At 40.0% G+C, this 23,451-nt stretch overlaps 1 protein-coding gene across 1 annotated transcript in view; it reads right to left on the bottom strand.

Moving 5' to 3' along the window:
• Positions 1 to 1,403: 1,403 nt before the first annotated feature.
• The window catches only part of Akap6 (A-kinase anchoring protein 6), a 418,711-nt gene continuing 396,663 nt past the window's right edge, over positions 1,404 to 23,451 (bottom strand). The window contains exon 13 of the mRNA XM_051195831.1: positions 1,404 to 4,821. Within this exon, the coding sequence (XP_051051788.1) occupies positions 1,468 to 4,821 (3,354 nt within the window). The 3' untranslated portion in view covers positions 1,404 to 1,467. The remainder of the gene's footprint in view (positions 4,822 to 23,451) is intronic.

The raw sequence follows: 23,451 nt of genomic DNA, 5'->3' as shown, positions 1-23,451 counted from the left end.
GTAAGTAGGATGGCTTTCTTCAGTTTTGCATACCGAGTTTATTTTTAGGGTATATATATGGTATAGATTGCCCCCCTCGCCCCCCATTCTAGCAGCTCTACACAGAATCACACATTTTAATGAGCTTAGGGCACAGGTGTTGCAGGGAAAAAAAATAATGATGTTTGCCATTCATCTTTCAAATTAAATAATATGTTTTTAAATAGTAACTTTTTTCATAATACATTATGGGAACAACATTTATCTGTCACATTTTAAAAGATGTATTTGTAATAAATGTAAATTACTTTTAGAAAATCAGTAATTAGGCTCATCAAAAAATAAACAATCTGCCACAAAAAAGATAATCTTTAGCATAGTTAAGTATAATAACTGTTATTTGAATAAGTTAACAAATTAGGGTAGATTGCTTCTGTAATTCATTTCCTATAGCACGAGTTTAGGTTACGCATCAGGGTTCTGCAGTGGGGGTAGAGGTGGCACCATGCACCTCATGCTTTGCTGAAATACAACTCTCACACTTAATCTAAATTTCTTTTGAAACTTGATAGAGGAGGTAAATCCATCATTGGGGCTTAGAAATGGGAAATAACAAAATCTTTGTGTCACTTTTAGAGCTATATCATCACCACCTCAAAATTATCAATCAATAGCTGTCTTATTAAATATGAAAAGTAGAATGACTTTCTAAAAAAAAAAAAAAAATGATCGCAATCAGCCTGTCACCTTCAGGCAAAATTCAAAACTTCTGTTTTTATCAAGACGCCATTAAGTTGTCACATATTCTCCCAGTATTCGTGTCCTGTCCCGGTCCTCGATCTGTGTGTGTATAAATTAGGGGATCTTCTTTTATATTAACTTTCCCCTCCTGTTGGAATTCTCAGGCATGGTTAGAAACTGTGACAGCACAGCCCTTCCTCAAGAAAATGAATGCGATGGTACTTATCTTAGGTAGAAGCAAAAAAGGGAAAGCTCACGCCCAGGGACATAGTCTTCAGCCAAGTCCTTGTTCATCAGCAGGCAGGTCCAAGGAGGAGTTCAAGCAAGGAATCTTAAACTGATCAGGCATGACTGTGACTTGGATTGTATTTTTCTCCCCTAGTTGACGAGTTTGAAGCCCTAAATTGATCAGCTGTTTCCTCGGATATTGAATTGCTCTTGACAAAATGATGACATAAATATAATGCCATGTAAAACGTTACCAGTTTTCCCCTTGTGCTTTTTTTCTACAGTTACTTTCACTCTTGTAAGCATTTCTACTTAATGTCTTATTCAGGTATGTATGTGTCATGACTGGTCGGTCTATTAATGCAAACTCATACACACACATACACATGCACACGTACATGCACGCTCATACACACACACACATACATACACACACACACACACACACACACACACACACTACAAGTACTAATACATACCTTTCAACGAGATGATTTCCATGCTTGGGGGTATTACATTCTACCTATGCATGTTTCTATGTCGATCTTCATGAAAGCTTACAAGTTTTTCTTTACAGGTTAAAGTTTGCGGGCTGGGATACAGCATGGTCTTGACTTTTGGCTGTTTTGCATTCAATGGGTGAACTTGTATTTTTGATTTGGCTGAAGCAGCATTATTTTCTTCTGGTTCACCTTGGTTTCTTGAGTTTCCATCTTTACTGGCCTGACCTGAAGGAGTAGTAGACTCTGAGCTTTCTGCACAGCCCTGGGATGTTTGGGATGTATCACCTACTTCCTTTCTATTGGCAGCTCCTCTCTGAGGGGAAGTTTCTGAAAGATCCGCCATGTCTGTCTCATCCAGTGAGGAAGCAACATCATTGAACACAGGAGAGCTTGCTGTCACTTGTAATGGCACAGCAGCTTCATCCAGAACTTCTGGTTCATGTGGAAGGGCACTAGAGGAACAGACTTTCTCATCAACAAGGTCATCTTCAACACAAGCTTCAAAGAAGCATTCGATGTCGTCCTTGTCATCTAAGCTAAAGTCCACAGATTCTGGTGGCAATGGGGTGTTGCTCTTCTCATCTATGTAATTGGTGACCTCCCCACAATCACTGTCATGGGATGAAAGAGATAAGTAGGAATAAAAGTCCCCCTTTCTTAGGTGCATGGGCCGATGAGAATGTTCTAAGACTTTCTCCTTAATTTGGGTTAATGACGCGGGAGCAGCTACCTCACTTTCAGGTTGTGATTTACTTTTTAGGGCTGTTGATGCCATGTCAATGATTTCCTTAACAAAGTCATGTACTGAACAATCTTCAGCATCTTTTTGATGGAAAACATCTGGCTGGCAGTTGCAACAGGAAGTGCTGTTGCTGATAGAAGCACTTTCCTCTGTCTCATTTTGTTCGAGTAGGCAGCAACCAGCAGATTTGCTAGCCCCACTTGGTGCATCATTAGACAAAGATTTTAGTCCATCACTGCCTTGTGTGTTTCCAACTCTGGCTTCTAACAGCAGTTCTGGGCAAGAGTTCTCAATAGGCATGCAGTGGGCACTTTGCTTTTCAGAATGGTGGAGATTTGGACCTATCTGTGGAAGGTGTCTATCATTTGGGGGGCCAAATTCCTTTCCAGCAACATTTGAATCATCTGAAGCATCCGTTAATGCTTTACACTCACCATGCTCGGATTCAGAGCTCTTTTTCACATTTAAACCCAGGTTCTCTGATGTTTCTGAAACTCCATTCGACTTCTCCTTTTGTCTTTCTGGAGCACTTTCAATATTACCATTTTCCATGTCAGCCACGTGTGGATCTTTACTAACTTCATATGCACTTTTCTTATTTCCACCTCCTGTCCCTAATTCATGAGTTCTGGGTGAATTCTTACCATTTCCATTGTTTTCAGAGAGACATCTTATGGAGCCATTAAGAAGGGCCTCGATGTTCAGGGTGTCTGAGGGGTGGATCTTCTCACTTCGGCCTCCATCTTTATTGCCCTTTATTTCGTCAGTGACACTACATCGTTTCTTTTCTCTAGTCAAGGAAAATTTTGGTCTTATCCAAGTCTGCAGTTCATTCTTTATGTAGTCTAGCCCAGACATCAGGTGGCTTTCTTCATAAATCTCATCATCTGTTGCAATACTGGAGTCGTCGTCCTCATCTTTGAGACACAGCTCTTCTTCAGTCAAGGTAAGAGTGGAGCTGGATAGGAGGTCACTGTCATCTTCATCATCAGTGCAAGCAGAGGTGCAAGACACATTAACAATCATACTAACGTTGACGTCACTTTCATCAGCCACCGAGCGGTTCAGGCGCTTCCTGAATGATGCATTGGATTCTGGTATCTTGTTTTTGTGTAACACAATATCCTCTGAACACAGGGAGAGCTCATCACTGCTACTCAGTTCTGTGAGAGATGCTGCTGAATCTTCATTGATAGACGATGCAACATCCAACGACATCTGGCCAGTAAAGGACATCTTTTGGGAGCTACTTTGGAGCGTGACATCAGAAACACTCCGCTTTATCTTTTGCTCCGAGGGGCTCTGGATATTCTCCAGGCGATTCAGGAGGTCTAAGGTCCTCTTGCTCAGCTCACCAACTGAGCCACTGCTCACACTTATGTCCCCAGAGCTATGACAGCTAAAAAGATCTTCATTGCTCTTATAGGATGTCAACCAACTTTCTAAAGAAGTACTTCGCTGGAGGCTGTCACTGCCACTTTTAAAGATACCTAACCCAAACAAATCACCCCCTGGAGAAAGGGACTCTATAGATGAGCTACGAGATAAAAGGGAGAGCTGTCTGACATTCTGAATGCCTGTGAGTGTCTTCTCTTTGTCACTACCTTTATAGGAGCTGCCACTTGCCAAAACCCTTTCACGGGGCGGCGCATCTGTTTGCAACTCCGAAGCCTGATGTTTAGACTTGCAGGATTTTTTATCAAAATAAAAACCACAAAGAAGGGGATCGTCCACATGTGCCTTGTCACTTTGTGACTGTTTCATTATCATTGGTAACTTGAGTTTTGAGCCTTGGAGGTATGAGTAATCATAAAATGTAAACACGTCATGTTTTCCTTGTAATTCTTCTCCCACACAATCAGTGGGATGTTTGGGAACACTGTTTAAATCTCCAGCTTTTCCATTTACACAACCTACTGGTGAGACAGATGACTGAGAGGTATTTGGAAGCTTAATGCATTCCTCCTCATCTTTAAATTTCTGCTTTAACATGTTGACTGCATCTCCTCCCATTTGTGGGTCCAGATGTTCAGTTTCAGGGTTACTTGGGGATCCATCTACCACACTGAACAAACACATTTCAGAGTTGGTAGGCATTTCATTGTCTCCTTCACTGACAATCCCACTCTCACTGCTTGAATTCTGGCTCATGTCTCCACTGTGACATGGGCAAGGCCTCACCAAACTTGAGCCACCTAAGAGATCGGGCAACGATTTTGTGGATGAAAATGAAGAATCTTTACTGAGGCTCTTAGTTAAAACACTAGGCTGGGCTGTGCCTGTAAGTTTTGGGCTGCTTTTCAGAAATGGAGTGGGGCTGTCCTTGTGGAGTGCAACATTGTGAAGACTGTACACTTGGTAGATGTGTGGGCTAGAAGGTACAGTGATGTTTGAGGTGTACTGGGACCTTCCAAAGTCACCTGCCTCCTCCTCATAACCAGGATCCTGGTGGTGTGTCTCTTCAAGCTTTACGGAGGATATGATAGACTCTGGGTCTTGATCAAGGTCGTTTGATTCTTCATGCAAACTAATTAGCTTGTTACTTATGTCTGTCTCATCCCACTCTAAGGCATCTTCACTCATCCCATTCAGGTCCATCAAGCCAGGATCGATCACATTCAAAGTCTCCTGTGTAACAGGGAGGCAGAGAGAGAGAGAGAGAGAGAGAGAGAGAGAGAGAGAGAGAGAGAGAGAGAGAGAGAGGAGGTGGGGAGGGGGAGGGAGGGAGAGAGAGAATTAGAGAACTTAAGCGGGGAACTTTTTATATATTGTAAACCTCTTAGAAGTTAGAAAATGAAAATGAAACACAGGTTGGGGGATAACAGCTTCAGTAGCTCTGCCTCTCCTTGAAATAATATCCAAACACTGTGGGGACAGCTTTTCTATCAACGATGACTGCCACTGAGGCATTAACACATGTTCAAAGGTAAGATCAGAATACTATCATCACATCATCACTTCTGGAGTTAGCCATTTCCTGTTGATTATAATACAGTTTTAAATCTTACTTTGGGTTGATTATTGCGACCTGAATATGAAATGTGTCACACCCTCTCATGTTTCAAAAGTGTGGTCCCCAACTGATGGCACTATTTTGGAAGCTTCTGCAGATCTTTGTGGGTAAGATTTAACTGGAAGAAATATGTCACTTGAAGCGGGTCCTTGGGAGGGTCCTGTCCCTGCTCCTTGCTCTGCTACTTCTTCGCAGCAGAGCAAACAATGATCCTATGCCACACACCCAAGGACATGGGGACACGTGACTATGAATGGGACCCTAGGAAGCTATGCACCAAAAGAAATCACCCTTCACCAAAATTATTTAAGTTAAATATTTTAGTAGTGTTTTTCGAAAGTGACTAAAGAAACTAAAAATTGTCTGCTACAAAGATACCCAGCCTACAATTTACAACCCCAGAGAAGCTAGAACCCTCTTCCAGAAGCAGATGAAAGCAGATGCAGAAATTCACAACTAGTTGTTGGGCCAAACTCCTGGAGTACAATTGAAGTTAGGGTAAAGACCATGATGGGGAAACCCACAGAATCAGCTGACTGAGCTAGCAAGAGATCACTGAATTCAGTCTGACAAATGGGGAACCTGCATAAGACTGGACTAGACTCCCTTAATATAGGTGACAATGGTGTGGCTGGGACAACATATGAGGCCACTGGCAGTGGGTCCAAGATCTAACAGTAATGCACAAACTGACTTAGTAAAGCTCATTCTATATGGAGAGACACCTTGCTCAGCCTAGACTGAGGGGTGGAGAGGTTATTTGGATGTGCACCAAGGAGATAATGGGACAGACTTAGTAGACTTGATAGGGGAGGCCTTACCCTTTCTGAGGAGCAGATGGGAGGTAGGGGGTGGTGGTGGAAGAGCAGTCAAGGGAGCAGGAGGAGAGAAGGGAGGGGAAACTGGGACTGGAATGTAAAGAGTAAATTAACCTAAATAAATAAATAAATAAATAAGAAGTAGGCTGAGCAAGCCAGTAAGCAAGACTGCTGCATGACCTCTGCCTCAACTCCTGCCTTGAGTTTCTACATTGGCTTCCGTCAATGATAAACTGTATTTGGGACATGCAACCCAAATAAACATTTTTATCCTCCACCCAACATAAATGTCAGCTACATGAGGTTAAAGGGAAGACTCCATGGAATTTCTTAGGTTACATTTATTCTCATACTCACTTACTTTCCGAGTTTGTAGTAGAATACTGTCTGTAGCTATGCATCATCACCTACTTCTCACAATTTCTGGGTTCTCCGTTTTAAGTCCCATTTACCTGGGAACCTAGAACAGAGTATACACCTTCCCTTTTCTTTCTTTTCTGGCTTCTGCCATGAGAACTCCTCTGCTCCTGTTAGCTTCAAGATGGGCAACACCCCTCTCTCTCATCCTGAGTTTCCCAGGGCACCTCCTAGGTCATTGTTTCCTGGATCCCTTTCTTATTCGTTCTTTCTTTGTGAGAGAGATTTCACTTTGACTTTTGTTAACCATCACTACTGGTCCCGTTCTTACTGGTAAAATCTCCCAGCCCCACATGAAAACTATCTAACACATTTCTGATCCCAGGGATGCCATAGCCCAGATGCTCTCATGCTGCTCTCTGCCTGCCTTCACAAGAACTCAATATTCTCTTGAATGTTTTATGTTATTTACATCAAACTTACTGCATCTTAGGATGCAGCAGTTAAATGGGCTCCCTCAGCATCCTCACTTGTTATCCAGCTTTCTGGTAACACTGTGCAGCCAAGGAAGGTGATGGGTGCACTGTGGGCCCTGACAACTTCCCCTATCATAAAAAAAGAGCTATGACTCTAGAACTAGCAGACTAGTTGATGGCCTGGCTCTTCTTGCCAGCTTCGTTCCCTTGTACAAGTTAGTTAAGAGTCCTGAGCACCAGTATCATCATGTATAAAACAGACCCAGCTTTACAGATCTTTCAAAATCATTCGTTGGATGAAATGTGAAATAATTATAAGTTCCCAGGGAAGCAGTCAGTATTTGGTAACTAACTCTTACTATGTGCACAATTGTTCATAAGCTCCTTGTCTCTTCCTTGGCTATCTCCTTCTTACCATTCCTTCCAATTTATTCTTAAACACAATCCATGATATGATAGGTGTGGGGGGTGGATTTAACAAGCCAGGGTTTTCTCATTACAAGTCAGATTATCTCAACTGCCTGGCTGAGAAACTGACCACGGTGCTTTTATTCTTCTGTGGTTGGAATAAAACCTCACCTGGGGCATACTCAAGCACATTCTTAAAACTCCAATTCTTCATACAACTAATAGCTAAAGGATGCCACACAAACACAGTAAGTGTAAACCATTACATACAAAAGCCATTAGTGTTTTGTTATACTGGATATGGAAGAGATTCTCTGTATAACCCGATTTAGTATAAAATAGTCCAATTACAAGATAAACATTAATTTGAAGATATTTAAGTCTTTTCTAAAAGAGATCTTTCCTGCTGTCAGTGTTCTAGCAGTTAATCTAGTACAAGGCCAGTTATCACAGCCGCTTAGATACCCATTCACTGTGATGAATTTTTATTACAATTTCTGTTTATTCTTTGCTTACTGATAAAGGAGAGGACTAATGACCAGTCTGTATAGCTAGTGAATGTTAAACTCTTCAGCGGTAGGAGCAATCAATCAGTCTACTCAAATAGTATATTAATTTCAAACACTATCTTGCCCGACACAGTACCGACAGTGCTGATAAATAATTAAACTAGGCTTTCAGAGGAACTCTTTGTTACTCTGCTCAACTCTTACATGTGACAGCAGAGGCTTTTCCAACAGGGTCTCAAACCTGGGGAATCAACTGGAGATACAAGCATTGTGCCATCTTGTGCCAGGAGCTAAACCTAAGTGATGCTTGCAGCTCAGCATGTCTGGGGACACTGTCATGGCCAGATGTCACTTTATGGTCTTACAGACTCAAGCCTGTGAAAGGATAGAACTTCACAGTACCTGAAGGAATGGATCAAAAGCAGATGAGATAAAACATCTCCATGGGAGAGGATTAAACTTGGCCTGATTTTTGCCTTAGCTCTTGTCCTTTAAAACTTCCTAAAATGTCTATGTATGGTACTTCCAGGGAATAGCCGACTGGATCTGCTTGGAAATCACTCACTTTATAATTAAACATCTTCCATCTTAAAGGAGCCTTTCCTCAGTCACACTCATTTCCATTTAAGCTGACCTTAGCGGTACGGTACTTTCACACCCTCTTCCCTTTCCTTCTCTATCCTTAATTCTTCTGTAAGGTTGAGATCGCCTCCCTCTTGCCCAGCATTTCATATGCTAAAGAAATGATTCACCTGCATGGCTGTGATATGAAGGGCTAAACCTTTCCTTAGACTACTAGACTACCCAAAGCATCTCCGGATCACTGTAATGCTACCCACTCCCTAGGCTTTGGTTCTATGAACATCCATTAGAATGTTCTGAAGGAAAAAGACATACTGCGGATAACAAAGACCCCCTTTCAGCATATGGCTTCCCTGGTCTTTGTATTTCCCTCTCTAGACAAGCCCCCTGAATGCCTAAAATCCTGAAAACAGAGATTTGATGAGCTAAGTCCTCCATCTTCTTCATGGCCTGCTTTATTTAAGCCAGTTTCTTTCCCAGACTCCCTGGACTCTTTATTAGCCTTCAGGAGGAGGGCAGCCTGGACCGCAACTCCAGTAACACTTTCCAGTTTTGTCTTAAATTCTGTAGCATTTTAAATAAAAATCTTCATTTCCTTGGGCTTTAGCCTAAACCACAAAACATACCCCTAGGGCAAGAAGGATGTAAAAATATCCATGAAGAAGGGCATGAAAGTATTTTACAACCTTCATGTGTAACTGCTGGGGGCTGGGAAAGCAAGGCATACACATAGACACAACTCATCTTCTTGGTGCCAGTTCAGCATAGTCAATAATTCTCAAACTAGTTAAATATTTGACTTGTTTTTTACTATTGCTACTTGTAAAGAAATTGCTCAGCACTTGAAAAAGGATGTACATAGGCCCCTACTTGATAAACTGGTAGGTTCAAATGGATTCAACCCAACATCTAAGAGCTTTGGAATAGAGCCGATGGATGGTGAATAGTAATTGAGGACTCAGTGGAAAGCATGCCACTGTGGAAATAATTGATACACATTAATTCAGGTAGGTCCCTTTCATTCACAAGTTTCTTCAGTTAGGTTTTAGGAAGGAAAAGGAGAGGAGGTTCCACAGAGGTGAGGTACTTAAGGGAATTGTCCTCCAGGCAAGAAACTTATTAGCATCTGCAGAACACAGAGGAGACCCCATGTAGGGTCCAGGGGACAAACAAGGTGCTTTCTTTTAGATTCATCAAGGGAAGGGGAGGGCTCACATATGAGAGAAGGCAAGCTGCATTAATCTATGACTTAAGTTTGTTACATTTCCTCTGTGTGGTTATGTTGGCTCCAATTAATATGTGAGCCACACTACTTGGAAGAGGCAGAGGATCAGGGCATTATGGAGGACTTAGGCTATGTGGCAGGAAGCACTCTTTCTTTGGGCAGAGGAAGAGGACTAGGTTAATGTTTGACAGTGAGACATAACAGCACAGGCTGCCTGCAATCCTTGGATGCAGGGAACTGTTTTGTATGTTCTTGCCATGTATGCTCTTGTCAGGCCTCCATGTTTAGGGCCTAATTACCTGAGATGTCTGCTTCCCTGTCAGTGTGACATGACAGTTTCATGACAATAGAATTTTGTCCTAAATCAGAGTGCTATATAAATAATTGTGTGTGTGTGTGTGTGTGTGTGTGTGCGCGCACACACACACACTTCTATGTATCTTCTCCAAGAAACAAACAGAATTAATTGCTGCTAATTTATGTTATTATTTTTATTCTCCAAATAAGGTCATTTACATTAGCATAATGTAAAAAGAAAGTAAAGGAGTTAGTAGCAGTGAAAATAAAAGAATTAAGATTCCAATCAAGTAGGCAATACCTATCTGTATCAATGTATCAGTGCATGTATCAAAATCTTTGTCTGTATCAAAGCCCTTTGCATCATCTGGCTTTAATTGAGTTAGGTCTTACAAAATTGATCTAGGATTTTCTTAAAAATTTCATGTTTAAAGATTTAAAATTTTAGGTGTTGTCCATAAGAAATGAGAAACACATTACTGCTAAAGAATGGAAAGAATGGAAATGGGGGGGAGAAACAACAAGCCCCCGAACACACACACACACACACACACACACACACACACACACGCACACACGCACGCACGTACACACACACTCTAAAAAAAACAAAAACCCAGCAACTTGGTAAAGATATGATGCAGTTGCCTCTGGGTTTCTTTAGTTTCCTTTAAAAGATTACTCATCAAGGAAACTTCTCTTTGCAACAGACAGAGACCATAACAGAAAATCACGACCAATTAAAATGCAGAGTTCTGTACCCAGTGCCAAGAGACACATAATGATACAACTGCTGAACCTGCAGAGGGCCGGGAAGTTCGCCGTGAGCTTTTGTCTTCTAGAAATGTCAGAGAACCTACACCCATGATGCCTCACCAAAATGGTCACTGAAACATTACCTGTAAAGGCTTACCATCAACAGACATGCTAATGTGGGCAGAAGGAAGACCACAGAGTCTCAGCTCTACACACATTACTGCAGACAACTGAGGAATGCTAAGAGTGTCCCTGAGACCGACAGAAATAGTTCACCCAGGGAGAGCACAACAATTATTTATCCCATACTAAATGATCGTCCCTGAAATTATAGACATACAAGTGACCTCATGCAAAATGAGCAGGCTGTATTTCAGAATTTAGAAACACACACACACACACACACACACACACACACATACACACACTGTATGTAACAACAATTAATGCAGAAAGAGGCCATGAATCTAAAAGAGAGCAAGATGAGTATTTCAGAGGGTTTGAAGCTGGAGAGAAGCCAAGGATGAAATGATGTAAGTGTATTATAATCTCAAAAAGATTTAAAGCCATCTTTCTTGATGGATGTTATTGAAAGATGTGTTCTTTAGAAAGATTCTCAAAAATACAAAGATGACTGATATGAAACAAGAATACAAAGACAGACTGAATGTTTCTGTCTATTAAAAGATCTTGCAATTTTCATTCATGCTGTTGATTCTAGACCTAGCACAATGAGCTCAATGAGTAGAATATCTTAGGAAGAGACTACAGAAAATTGTATTAGTTACTGTTCATGTTAGTATGATGAAATATCTGAGGTAAACAAAGTGAAGAAGGCTGTTTGACCTATTCTTTCAAAGACTTCCAGTCCTCGGCAGAGAAGGCATGGTGGGGAATGCATGATAGCAGGAATGCATGACAAACATGGTACACATAACAGCGCTCCAGAAGCAAGAGCACGGCAGGAACCAAGGGGCCCACTAGAATGTTCAAATGTTCAACCCTGGTCTCCCACATTCTTCAGCTAGGCCATACTTCCTACATGGTGGTCTCTTCTCATAAGCAGGGCGACCAGCTAAACAACAATCACCTAGAACATGAGTCTTCAAGGGCCATCAGATGACATGCACATTAGTGCACAAGAAAGAATGTGGGCATTGGGGGAATAATGTAGAGGAGAAAAGGGAGAGAATGTAGGGATAAGGCTAGGAAAATCTGAACCAGGAGAAATAGCAAAATGTAGTGAGTATAATTATTTGTACAATATTTTTCTTAACCACCACCTTCAACCAAAATGCATTAGAAATATAATTATTTTTAGATGAAATGTTGGTAGAAATTAAATAAAAATAACATCATGTCCTTGTAAGGCAAAGAGATAATTATAAAATCATTTTGAGTTTGCATTACTTTGTCTCTTATTGAGCAGAGAATAGATTCCAAGAAAAATATAGAAAATAAGACAAAAAGAAAGCTACTTACTGTCAACCAGATATATGAAATTTGGGGTAGAACCTCACATAGACATGGACTTGAGCCCCCCTACAATTGCATGTGCTGCATCTCTCACTAAGGATCAAAAAGTAGTCTTGTGAATGCTCTTTTCAATTAACGAATCTCAGCAGAAGCTCAAAACAGACAAAAATACAGCCCTCTCAGAAACCTCACTAAAATGTGTTGAGATGAACGCATTTCCTACTCTTGAGGTGGTGGTTTGCATGAGACATACATGCTGTCGGAGCATGTATTGGAATGCCTGGCTTGCAGTTGGTCCGCAGTGGTTGGAGAAGCTGTAGACCTTCAAGAGGAGAGCCTTGATGGAGGGAGTGTGTCAATGGGGGTAGACTTGGAGGGTTTACAGCCTTGCCTGCTCTCTGTTCCTCTCTGTGCGCCCTGTGTGTAGATGACAGCATGACCAACCAATTTCCTGATTGTGCCACCAAGCTTTGTCTGAGAGCTGCCATGCCTTACCTGCCATGATCAATTCTATCCTCCTTGAACCTTGAGCCAAAATAAATCCTTCCTTCTATATGTTGCCTTCTGTCAGGATATTTTTTATCACAGCAACAGAAAATTAACCAAAACAGACATAATCTAAAGTTGTCAGAAACCAAAAACACCTATTAAATGTGGCTCCAATGAACCCAGCAACGAGAAATAGGGGTGTTCCTTCCATAAATGAACTTCATGAGGACAGGAACTTAGCCTAGCCTGTCTCTGTCATAGTCCAGAATACAAAATAGTTTATGATATAAAACAGGCTCTCCAAATAAAATTGCCAAGTGAATTGAAAAAAAGAAGGGCTTACTTGCAGTCTCTCAGATTGTTGTGGGAAGACAGACAAAGGTCATGGGGTTAAACTGCACTGTGCAAAAGCAGCTAGGGCATCACAGCCTTTTAAAGGTGTGACACTGCTAAGTTAGAAAGGCTAACAGCCTCAAGAATTTGTGCAGTATCAGGCAGCTGACACAAAAAGCCACGTTCAGCTGTCATTTGATACCCATGGAGTATATCTTCCAAGAAATGCCCCAGAGACCAAAATCCGAGAATGCTTGGTTCCTTGTGGTGCTGAGGATCAAGGCCATGGTCTTTCAGAGACTAGACAAGTGTAATACCCACAGAGCTGTGTTCCCTGCCCTACATTTCTTGTATAAAATGATATCTTTTCATAACACAACATTTGGAATACTTTAAATCATCTTCCAATGACTGTTCAGTGTAAACACACTGTAAGGAACTGCTGTGCTGCCCTGTTAGGGAAGACTGACAGGCGTCTTCTGCACATAGTTGGCCCAGAGACAGTTTTTCCCCCCAGATATCTTAATCTATGTCTGGTTAGATCTATGGGTGTCAGTTGAGTGCAGGCTACAATATATTATTTCATTTATTACCAGGATAGGTAAATATTCTCAAATAGGTAATTTCAGAAATATTTGGAATAGACAGATTCAGAGACAGAATGAAGACTGTGATTTCCAGGAACTCTTAGCAGGGAAGAAAAGATGCTGTGGCTTAGTAGGTCTTAAATTTCCTGAGTGATGAAAACGTAATAAAAGTAGCGATAGTTGCCATACAATGCTGTCGGCGAACCAAAGGCCATGAAGTGGTTGGTTCACTTTAAAATGAACACTTTTGTGTGAATTCAGAAAAAGTCACTGAATTAAAAAACAAAACAAAACAAAACAAAACAAACAAACAAACCAAAAAACCCTACCATTTACCTTAGCGATATCAGGTCCCACAGGCTGGCATGTGGGAATATAAGCACAGGACATACTGGAGAGTAACCCAAAGGAGGCAGGTCCCCAGCCAGGCTGACACTGGGCTCGTGGGCCAGCTGGTTACCACCCTTCTTGTCCTCTCATGCCAGTCTTGGAAGAACTGAACTGAGAAACCACAGCAGTCTCAGAATCCAGAGCCAATTCCGATTGTCCTAACATTTCCCTCACCACTCCAAACACAGGAGCACATCCCAACAGTGTATTTATTTAACAATTAAAAAGTAAAGTAAAACATACAACCCATTGAATGCATCAGTTTTATATTGTTTGTGAGAGGTAAGCTGCCAAGAAAGAACTTTGATGTTCTATAAGTAAAGTGGCCCAGGGGCTATAGGAAAGAATTCCACAGAGATCACTGCATACCTGAGAGTACATTTACACACTCACACTCCCCCCACACACACATACAAACAAGAAAAAGGAAAACAAATAAAACACCCACCCAAAGCAAAGCAAACATAAAAACAAAACCCTGAACATTTTCTTCTTCTATCTCTTCTTTTGGTATCTTCAGTTTTGACTGAAGGGCTGCCCCAGAAAAGTACCATTTTGATTACAAAGCCAAGGATAATACAAATCATGTTCTGTTTCTTTTTAAGGTTCTGGCCATAGAGAACCTAAACCCGAAGAATTTCCCAAGTGACAGCAATGGTTTTCCGGTTTTCATCAAGAGACTTTTTGAATGTATTCTGATAAGACAGTTGAAGTAGGGATCCTAGATGGCCTCAGGGTGGGGCTGGTCATCTGAAACTCCAAGGGATAATTATGAGGGCTCAAACTTTCTTCTCTTTAAGGACCACCTGGAAAGGACAGTGGTCCTGAATAGTCAAACTCTAAAACTGCTAAAGAATGAGCTTCTGGGTACTGGACATGGGAAGATACAAGAAGAATGGTGTACCCAGACTGACATGGAGGCTGAGGGTACTAGAAGAATTGTGTACCCAGACAGGAATGGAGGCTGCCTTCTACCACATTATGTAGAGCTTCCATTTGGGTATTCAGAATTTACATCTATTTATGGTAAACTGGAAGCTGTATTTCTCCAAGCTCTGAAAACTATTCTAGAAAACTATTGAACCTGAGGAGACAGCTGAGGAACTCAGAAGCCCTTTAGGCAGAGAGAGAGTTAGTATCTGTAGTAGGACAGTTCTCTGAGACAGAACTCTCTTTCCCTCACGGGATATGGTACCACCTCCGTGTAGAAAGTGTCAGAACTGTATTAAAGGACACCAAACTGGTATCCTGGAGGTAAAAACTGTATGTGGAGAAAAGCAAGCAACTCTATGCTATCAGAAGGCTTGTGTATAAAGAAACAGTGTTTTTATAGAGGAGCAATATCTTTGTGCCAATAAATTAAGGACATTTAAATTATTATAAATTATTATATATAATTTATATATAAATCTTAAGTGTCTAACTTTGTGTTGGTAATATTAAAGCTAGGTGGAAATAAATCAATGCCTGTACCAATCTTGTTTTTCTTAATTTGTATAAATAAGTTCTCAAATTTTGTCCTTGTTTTCTTTGTACATGACCATAGGGTGTCACTGTATTGGTCACGCTGTTTCCAAGCTCAAGAGATCCTCTCACCTCAGCCTTGGGAGTGACTAGACCACAGATACCCATGGCATTGTGCCCAGCTCCTGTGTCCCTTACTGTGAACCCTCCATTGCAGAATCGTTTTTTTTCATCCAACTATGAATATTGTAGCAGAAGAAACTAAATTTTATAAAAACTATTTCTATTTTCTAGCAAACAAACTATTCCATCTTGGCCATTGCTTTGTGTACAAACAACTGAAATTTTTCATCCCCCCCCTCTGAAGAGACTCCATAGGAAAAGAGTTGATTTTTCTCCTCTCAGTCACTATTCCGTGTGTCCTTGAATTCTCCTTCAGAATTTCAAGATAGTACCAAAGTTACAATTGTTTAAAAATTAATATAAAAACAAACTGGGAAGTTTTTTAGTTAAAGGAATTTCTTTCTTACCTCTTCAGAATTATGTAGACCCGAAATAACTAAAAGGAAATTCAAGAGAAAAACAACCTCAATGGATCAGCAGAAATTCCAAATGGAGTAGGAAAGTAATGCCAACTTTACCTACTGCATGAAAACAATCTAAAGACGTCAACCCCATGCCAGCAGGTTAAAGTAGCTCCCCCAAAGATAACATCTCACCTCATTTTTCTGGCTCATTCCAGCTGTCGTGTATTTTCACTTTTAGTATTGGAACTCAACACTCTGAGAATGATAACATAAAATTCTTAGAATGATCTAGAATAAAATAAGATATGAGGAAAGCCTTGCCCATACACAGATGCCTGCCTGAAAAGCCACTCATCAGATAGCAGAGTTCACTTTTGTCCTGCATCTGCCCTTTACAAAGTACACATGGTTGTTTTTCCCTCTGCAGTTTTGCCACCTATGGTTTCAGTAATTCAAGGTCAGCCGAGGCCTGGAGATATTGAATGGGAAATTCTAGATATAAATAGTACATAAAATTTAAATTGAACACCTTTCTGAGTATCAAAGTAAATCTCACTCTACCCTGTCCCATTCTACTTTGATATGTGCTGTCTATCCATGTGTCTAGAGTATCCATTGTGTATGAGCTACCCACCTGTATATAACTTAGTAGACACTGCCATTATCTTAGTTTTATATGTTCAAGTAACTAACTCTTGCTTTATTAGTTTATAAGAGCCTCATGTCACCAGAGTATTGATGCTGCCTTTTTTTTTTTTTTTAATTTGCCGAAGAAATGCTGTAGAGTGCTTTGTTCAATTGAAAGATGAAAGTTCACAGTGAGGAAAGGGAAAGCAAAGATCTGAACATGGAGGTTGCCAAGACGTAGCTATATGAGAATAAATCCTCAGACTTTGAAATTGCAAAGGAAGAGACAATTTGTGCTAGTTTTGCTCTCAAGACTGTAATAGCAAAAGCTATAGCTACTGTGTATAATCAGTGTTTGGTTAAAAAGGAAAAGGCATTTAACATATGTATGTATAGGAAAATAGCATGGCACTTAAACACATAGGGCTTAGTATCCATGGTTTCAGGTATCTGTGAGGGGGTCTCGAAACATATTCCCAGGAAACAAGAGCCGAAAGACTACTGTGTTCATTGGGAGAGCTTTGTATCTGTTCATTTCCATGAAGGCGAACAATGGGAGCCAACACTGTGACATCACTGTTCTTAATTACTTATTCCTTTTGGATAAGCAGGGTATGGTCGAGTTTCTTCTAGAATTCTTAGTTAATGATTAAAATGCATCATTCAGAGGAAAAAAAGAATATAATGTTGGCAGTGTGTGTGGGTGAGTAAATTAACTACAACTCAGAATAGTGTGTGCAACTTTGTCTATAGTGTGTGCAACTTTGTCTCAGCTCCATCTCACCTGAACTAGTCAACTAAAATTGTTTTCCCTACATTCATAGTCTGATTGACTCAAGGTTGAAGGTTCATTAATAGACAGGTCAGCTGGTGATTCCTTTTCTTGACCTAGTGTAACCCTTGTGTCTCCATTGCTTTCTTACTCAGAGGGGACTAAAATGTCTCAGAGTTGCATAGGTACATCCCTTGAGCTGCTACTATTCCCTCCACAAAAAACAACTGAAGAGTTTACAAACTACAATGGGTGTTGGGACAGTTGCTCAAAAGTTGAGGATGAATGTTCCTAGCAGGCAATACATGTTTTTGAAAAAGGTTTCCAAGAGATTTTATACTTCTGATTCACATTATAGAATCCTTAGATGGATTAAAGATATAGAATTACATTTGAGACTTTAAAGGGAAAAACTCTGAACTCACCTTGATTAGAATAAAAACTGTGGTCCAGGGTCTTGTGTTTTAGATGTAAGAAATCCCAAGTGCTGAAGGCTTGGTCCCCAGCTGGTACTAGGAAAAGTGGATGTATCATGGGGATGCTAACATCATTAATGGGTTGAGCCACTTGCAATGGCTATTAGGAGGTAAAGCCTCATTGGTGGGAGTAAGTCACTGAAGAGTGTATCTTGTGCGTGGCTCTATAAAGTCTTTTTCTCTTCACTCCCTGTCTTCCATGAAGTTAGCCACTTAGCTCTTCCAGAGCTCCCAGGTCCTGGTCCTAAATCTCACTTGGACCCAGAAGTAATGGAGCCAATTATATCTAATGCAAACGCTCTGAAACTGTGGGCCAACACAAATCCCTGCTCCCTTAAGTTTTTTTTTTCCAGTGTTGTCATAGCAACAGAAGACTAACTGATGCAACTCTCATGAGGGTTCAGAGGGAGCTTTTACATGTCAGCACTTTAAATTGTAGCACAAAGCACAGACTTGTACAGCAAAGGAATATCAATTTAAATCCAGAGAAAATTATCTTACATATAAATTTATTTTGTTAATTAATATAAAACATGATCCTTAGGGATTAAGGACCATTTAATCCCCTCTTTTTAGCTAAATATATGTAATGTAGGTGCTCTTAAACTCATTGAATGTAGGTCCTGAAGAGGGCCACTTGGAGAATATACTGAGTTTATACTATAGATAAGCAAGACCCTGAGCAGCCAGCAGGGCTAATTACCTACACCAAACCTGCTGGATTCACTCCCTAAGGCCCTTTCAATGCAGCCCCTTTGACTGGTGTATCTGCTGAGCTTGCATTCAGTATGATGGAGAGCATTTTCTATTAGACAAATCCTTGTAGTTGTTGTTTTCTATTAATAAATTGGCAATGATCAGGAAAATATAATTCCAGATGATCTCCACCTCTTACCAGACCAGCCATATTTTTCAGAGGACTTCTATATAAGAAGTTCTCTATGCAGATGCTGCTGCTAGTAGGAACCACCAGGGGCATCCAGATCAATACAGGCTCCTTGTGTTTACCTGCAGATAGCTTGCATATTAAACTGATAAATCCTTTACTTTTCTCCTGCAAACCTCAAGTGTCCCCCCTCCTTCACTAAATTAATCATTTTGCTTCATTACTTAGCAAAGTACTAGATGAGCTGTGACTCCATAAACTTTAGGAACTCATTTATTATGTTGCCTGATCAGAACTTATATTTATTTACACAGAATACCCATAAAACCTAGCTTTCATTAGTGCTGGAAGGAACTGTACTGCTCTCCTCACTGGGGAAGGTGAAGCTGGAGAAGATAATTAGCCATGAAACAATTCGGAGGCTTGCTGGGCAAGCAGTAGTGTGAAAACAGTTACTCCTCACAAAAGAGGGGAAATTAGCTTGCTGGATAAAAAAGGAGGTGTCAGATTGAAGACTGAAAGGCCTGCCAACAGAAGTAGATAGCTCTATGCATCATTAATGAAATTTTTTAACACTTAAACGCCACAGCTGTCCACATTTAAATGCATGTATATGCCATGTGTTTCCAAAGATTAATATGCATGCTAAAATATTTCTTTCCTCCTTAAACTTCTAGACATTGTCTCTGTCTATTGCATTTTACCTACTTTCTTTCCAAGAATCAAATTGTACCAGCTTTCTCAGCATCGTGCCCTCATTTCCAAAGCCCACATACGCCACACATCCTGGAGATGGGCAGCGCACTCATTATATTTTAACAAACACATTATTTTACATTCATAATACCGATATTTTAGTAAACAGAAAGTTTGTTTTGATTTTTCTGCTTCACAGAGTGAAGACTTATGATGTGCGTTTCCTTTCAAAACTTCCTCCTAGAGCATCAATGCTCCCTGAAGCAGCCCCATTTTGGCAGAAATTCAGTTCTGTGCAGTGCCAAAAGAAACAGAATAAACAAACACCGCTCCATGCAGCTGGCGAGATAATTTACATATTACTGCACACCAAACATGAAGACCTGAATATGGATTAGAGCTACGGTGATGACACAAATGTCATATAGATAAAGGGAAACAAAATCCAACACATCGTTGTTTATTTTGCCACTGCTACTGTATGAGTGCTGCTAAGAAAAAAAAGAATGGAAGAATTGAATTTGAAAATTGGCCTCCTTTCTGTGTTTGAAGTGGGTTCTTTCTAACTGTAACACAAGAAAAGAAGGAAGCAAAAAGGCATGAGTTGGACCTCTTGTAGTCTCTGGGTTTGCTTTATCAGTTAAAAAACGGTTTTAATGTCTGCAGTTTGGATTAGGTGGATTAGTGATTTTACAAAAAAGAAAAAAAAATGTCTTTTAAAACGCAAAGCTACCTGAATTCCCATCTAGCACTTTCTCCAGCCTTGATTTCAGCCTAACGCTGAGCTCTTTAATTGGGGTGAGGTCCCTGGTAAGGGGTGATCTAGTAGGTAAAGGTCCAGGAAAGATGCTACAGGAAGCACCACATGTTGGGCAGGATTTGCCTAGCTTCTTAGCTGATGTGTTTGGTCCTCATTTCTGCATGTGAAGCTTGTTGCTTCCAATTGACTAGGGAAGAGGAGATTGCTATCTTGATATACATTGCTGCAACTCCTCTCCCCCCATTCTCATCCTTGGGAAAGACAAAAGCTGTAAGAAGAGCCAACAAAGGTAACACAGATAAAGATGATGGAGAAAGGATGAGGGATAAAAACAATATAAGATATTTTGCTCTCTATCACATTAAAATGTCTTTATTCTGAACTTACATGCAAAAATGTTCTCAAAATGGATTATTTTAGTAGCTTGTAGACCTTTAACATCCAAGAGTGATTGTCATAGCTATTCTTGCTCAAAGGCTAGGAGAAAAGGGAGAAATTGGGGCTCATGAATTCATCTAATCAGATAAATATCACTAAAATTTACTGTAAACTGGTCTTTAAAATCTAGCACAAGGGAGTTGGAAATACTTCGCCAAGTGAAGAAAAAAGCACTTCCTTTCAATACGGATTGAAAACTACTTTGACTAGGTCATTGAAAACCCCTGTTTCCACAATTCCAAACTCAAGAAGTGGAACCACATTGCAGCAAGGAAAAGCAAGTGAAACCCTGTCATAACTATATGTTGAAGGGCTGATCCTTAATGCAGAGGTGAATTCAGAGGTGGGACTCCAGGAAGCGAGTTAGTCATGAGGACTCGGGTCTCTGCCTGACACTGATGGCTTTGGAACCCAGTGGTTTTGGGGAGGTGATACAACCTTGGGAGGAGGTCCTTGGCGATATAGCCCTTTTGGGGTCTATGTCTCTGGCCCTCCCATGTTCTCTCAATAAGGTGGTTAACGCGAGGACAGCAGTTTTGCTCTGCCACACTCTTCCATCATTAGGTTTCTTTCTCCACTGCAGGTCTAGAAACAATGAACTTGGCTAACCAAGAATTGAACCTTTGAAACCATAGGCCAAATCAAATCTTTCCTTCTTCTTTTGAGTTTTTCAGAGTTTCGTCAGAGACACAAAACAAAGTTCAACTAATACAGATACACAAGAAAGATTTTTTACTTAAATGACCATTACACATTCTTGTGGAAAATCATGAAAACCCTGCCATAAAAGTTTAAATGAAATTGAAGACAACATTGTGTTTACTATAATCCTACATATCATTTCCAAACCCTGCTTCCTAAAATGGATCTTTGTATTGTGTTGCTTCACTCATAAAACCAAATCAGCCTTATTCATACACATGAAAACATGCCCACACACAACTTTCAATGGGCATTTTTTTTATTCTAAATTATTGTGGTTTTTAAGGCCTTCCATAATCTGTTTGCATATAATGACTGACACTCAATTTGTGACATTCCCGTGAAGCCAACATTTACTACAACAATTGCTTCATTATTGGTCCTGATGCTTGTGGCAATGTATCTTTGCTCTTAGTAAATACTCAATATAATTTTAAGTGAATGAATGAATGGATGGGTATGGGTTCTATTTTCTTCGTTTAAAGTTTTCAAAATACAATCATAAATTGTTCCAAAGCATAATTTCAAAGTCACTTAGCCCTCAGAGGTCTCTCTCTCTCATTTGATTCTCACATTAGAGGTAAAGTATTAATTTACTGCAGTCATTTATTCATTTAACAAGTATTCATTGACCTAACAACTTGCTGCCTGGACACAGAACAAACAGGAAGCATCTCAGAGTTTTATAGTTACTTTTGCAACAGATGCTGTCATTTCCATCCCAAACACAGTTTAGAGTAATTATTGTCTCATCTATGTCAATATTGTCTTACTGTCAGTCTATATGGCTCGGAAGTTTATTGAGAGTGAAGATGCTCTGCTTTTCTGCAGGCAAAAATCCCAGAGTGGCAACCATACAACATGCACTCACAGGGTATTTCTAGATTACTGGTCGTTTTATCTCCATCTAACTCATAACCCAGTAGAATCACCAAAAACCATGCATGCAAATAGATTAGATATTCAGAATACAATGCATACTTGCAAATCAACAGTAATAAACTGGCAGCATTATGGCTATAGGAAGAATATTTTTTATGTGTGTTAAAATAGTTTTAGCTTTGATATCTTGAGCCTATGGGCTTACATCTATAATGTTTTATATACTTTCTTTTACACACACAAAAATATTGCTTTTTCAATTTGGATATTTTAATTTCAATCTCCCATGACTTAAATATAATATCTTTATTCGATACTCAGTATACTCAGTCATAATATGTTTAAAAAATTGTAAACATTATTCATGGGAAGCATCATACCTAAGTATTAGACCTAAATAAAAAAGAAAGTCAGAGTGAGTCTGATCTTCCTGTAGCAAGATGAGACAATTATGTGATACTGGTGGCATTTCCACTTAAATGTTTTTTCTCAAGTCAGAATATAAATGTGACTTTAGGATCAACAGATTGGTACTAATGCTCAATGCCTATATTTCTAGACCAGTGCTTCTTGTCCTCTTTCAAGTATTAACATAAAAAAATGCTAACACAGACTTGCATACTGGGAAGGAAGCAAGGAAGTAGTTGGCCACTATAAAAATCTATGTTCTTTCCAGGACACTTGAACTTTAAAAGGATTTAAAATCTTGGTTCATGGCTAACAAATTCAAAACACAAGACGGAGTTCTGAACAAGGAAAAAGAGGTTTCTTTGGTTGGTTTAAACACAAATATGTCAGAAGGTGAGGTAGGCCAATAAGATCTAAGTGGCAGATTAGGGTAAAAATGAAAAGAAGTAGTAGCCTAAGGCAAGCTATGACTAAGTTTTTAGACAACTCTGTTCATTTGTACCATAAAGATATATTGATAAAATATGGTTTATATAGTCAACAAATGTATTGAACACCAGTACAAAGTAAAAAAGATACGGTTTGCTTCAGACTATTATCAGTGATGTGATAGCGAAAAGAGATTCTGTTTATTCAAAGAGGTCAGGAAAAGCTTTCCTGAAAAATGGGATTGTAGTTAATTTTGAGAGAATAACAAGGAGGGAGGGAACCAAGAACTGGATGGATCCTGAAGGCAGAAGTAACAAGACTTTGTGGCTAAGAGAGAGCAGTTTGCACTTGAACACTTGACAGCAAGCAGAGTGTTGGACCTCCAGGGAGAGCAGAGACTGGACTAGAAACAAACTCAGACAAGCAGATTAGCACAGGCTTCAGCGTGGACAGAAGACAAGGTTAGAGAAAAACT

Source organism: Phodopus roborovskii, unplaced genomic scaffold (assembly GCF_943737965.1).
Source record: "Phodopus roborovskii unplaced genomic scaffold, PHOROB, whole genome shotgun sequence".
In the NCBI taxonomy this organism is placed as follows: domain Eukaryota; kingdom Metazoa; phylum Chordata; class Mammalia; order Rodentia; family Cricetidae; genus Phodopus; species Phodopus roborovskii.
The sequence above is the reverse complement of the archived record's forward strand: the minus strand, read 5'-3'. Positions and strand labels throughout refer to the sequence as shown.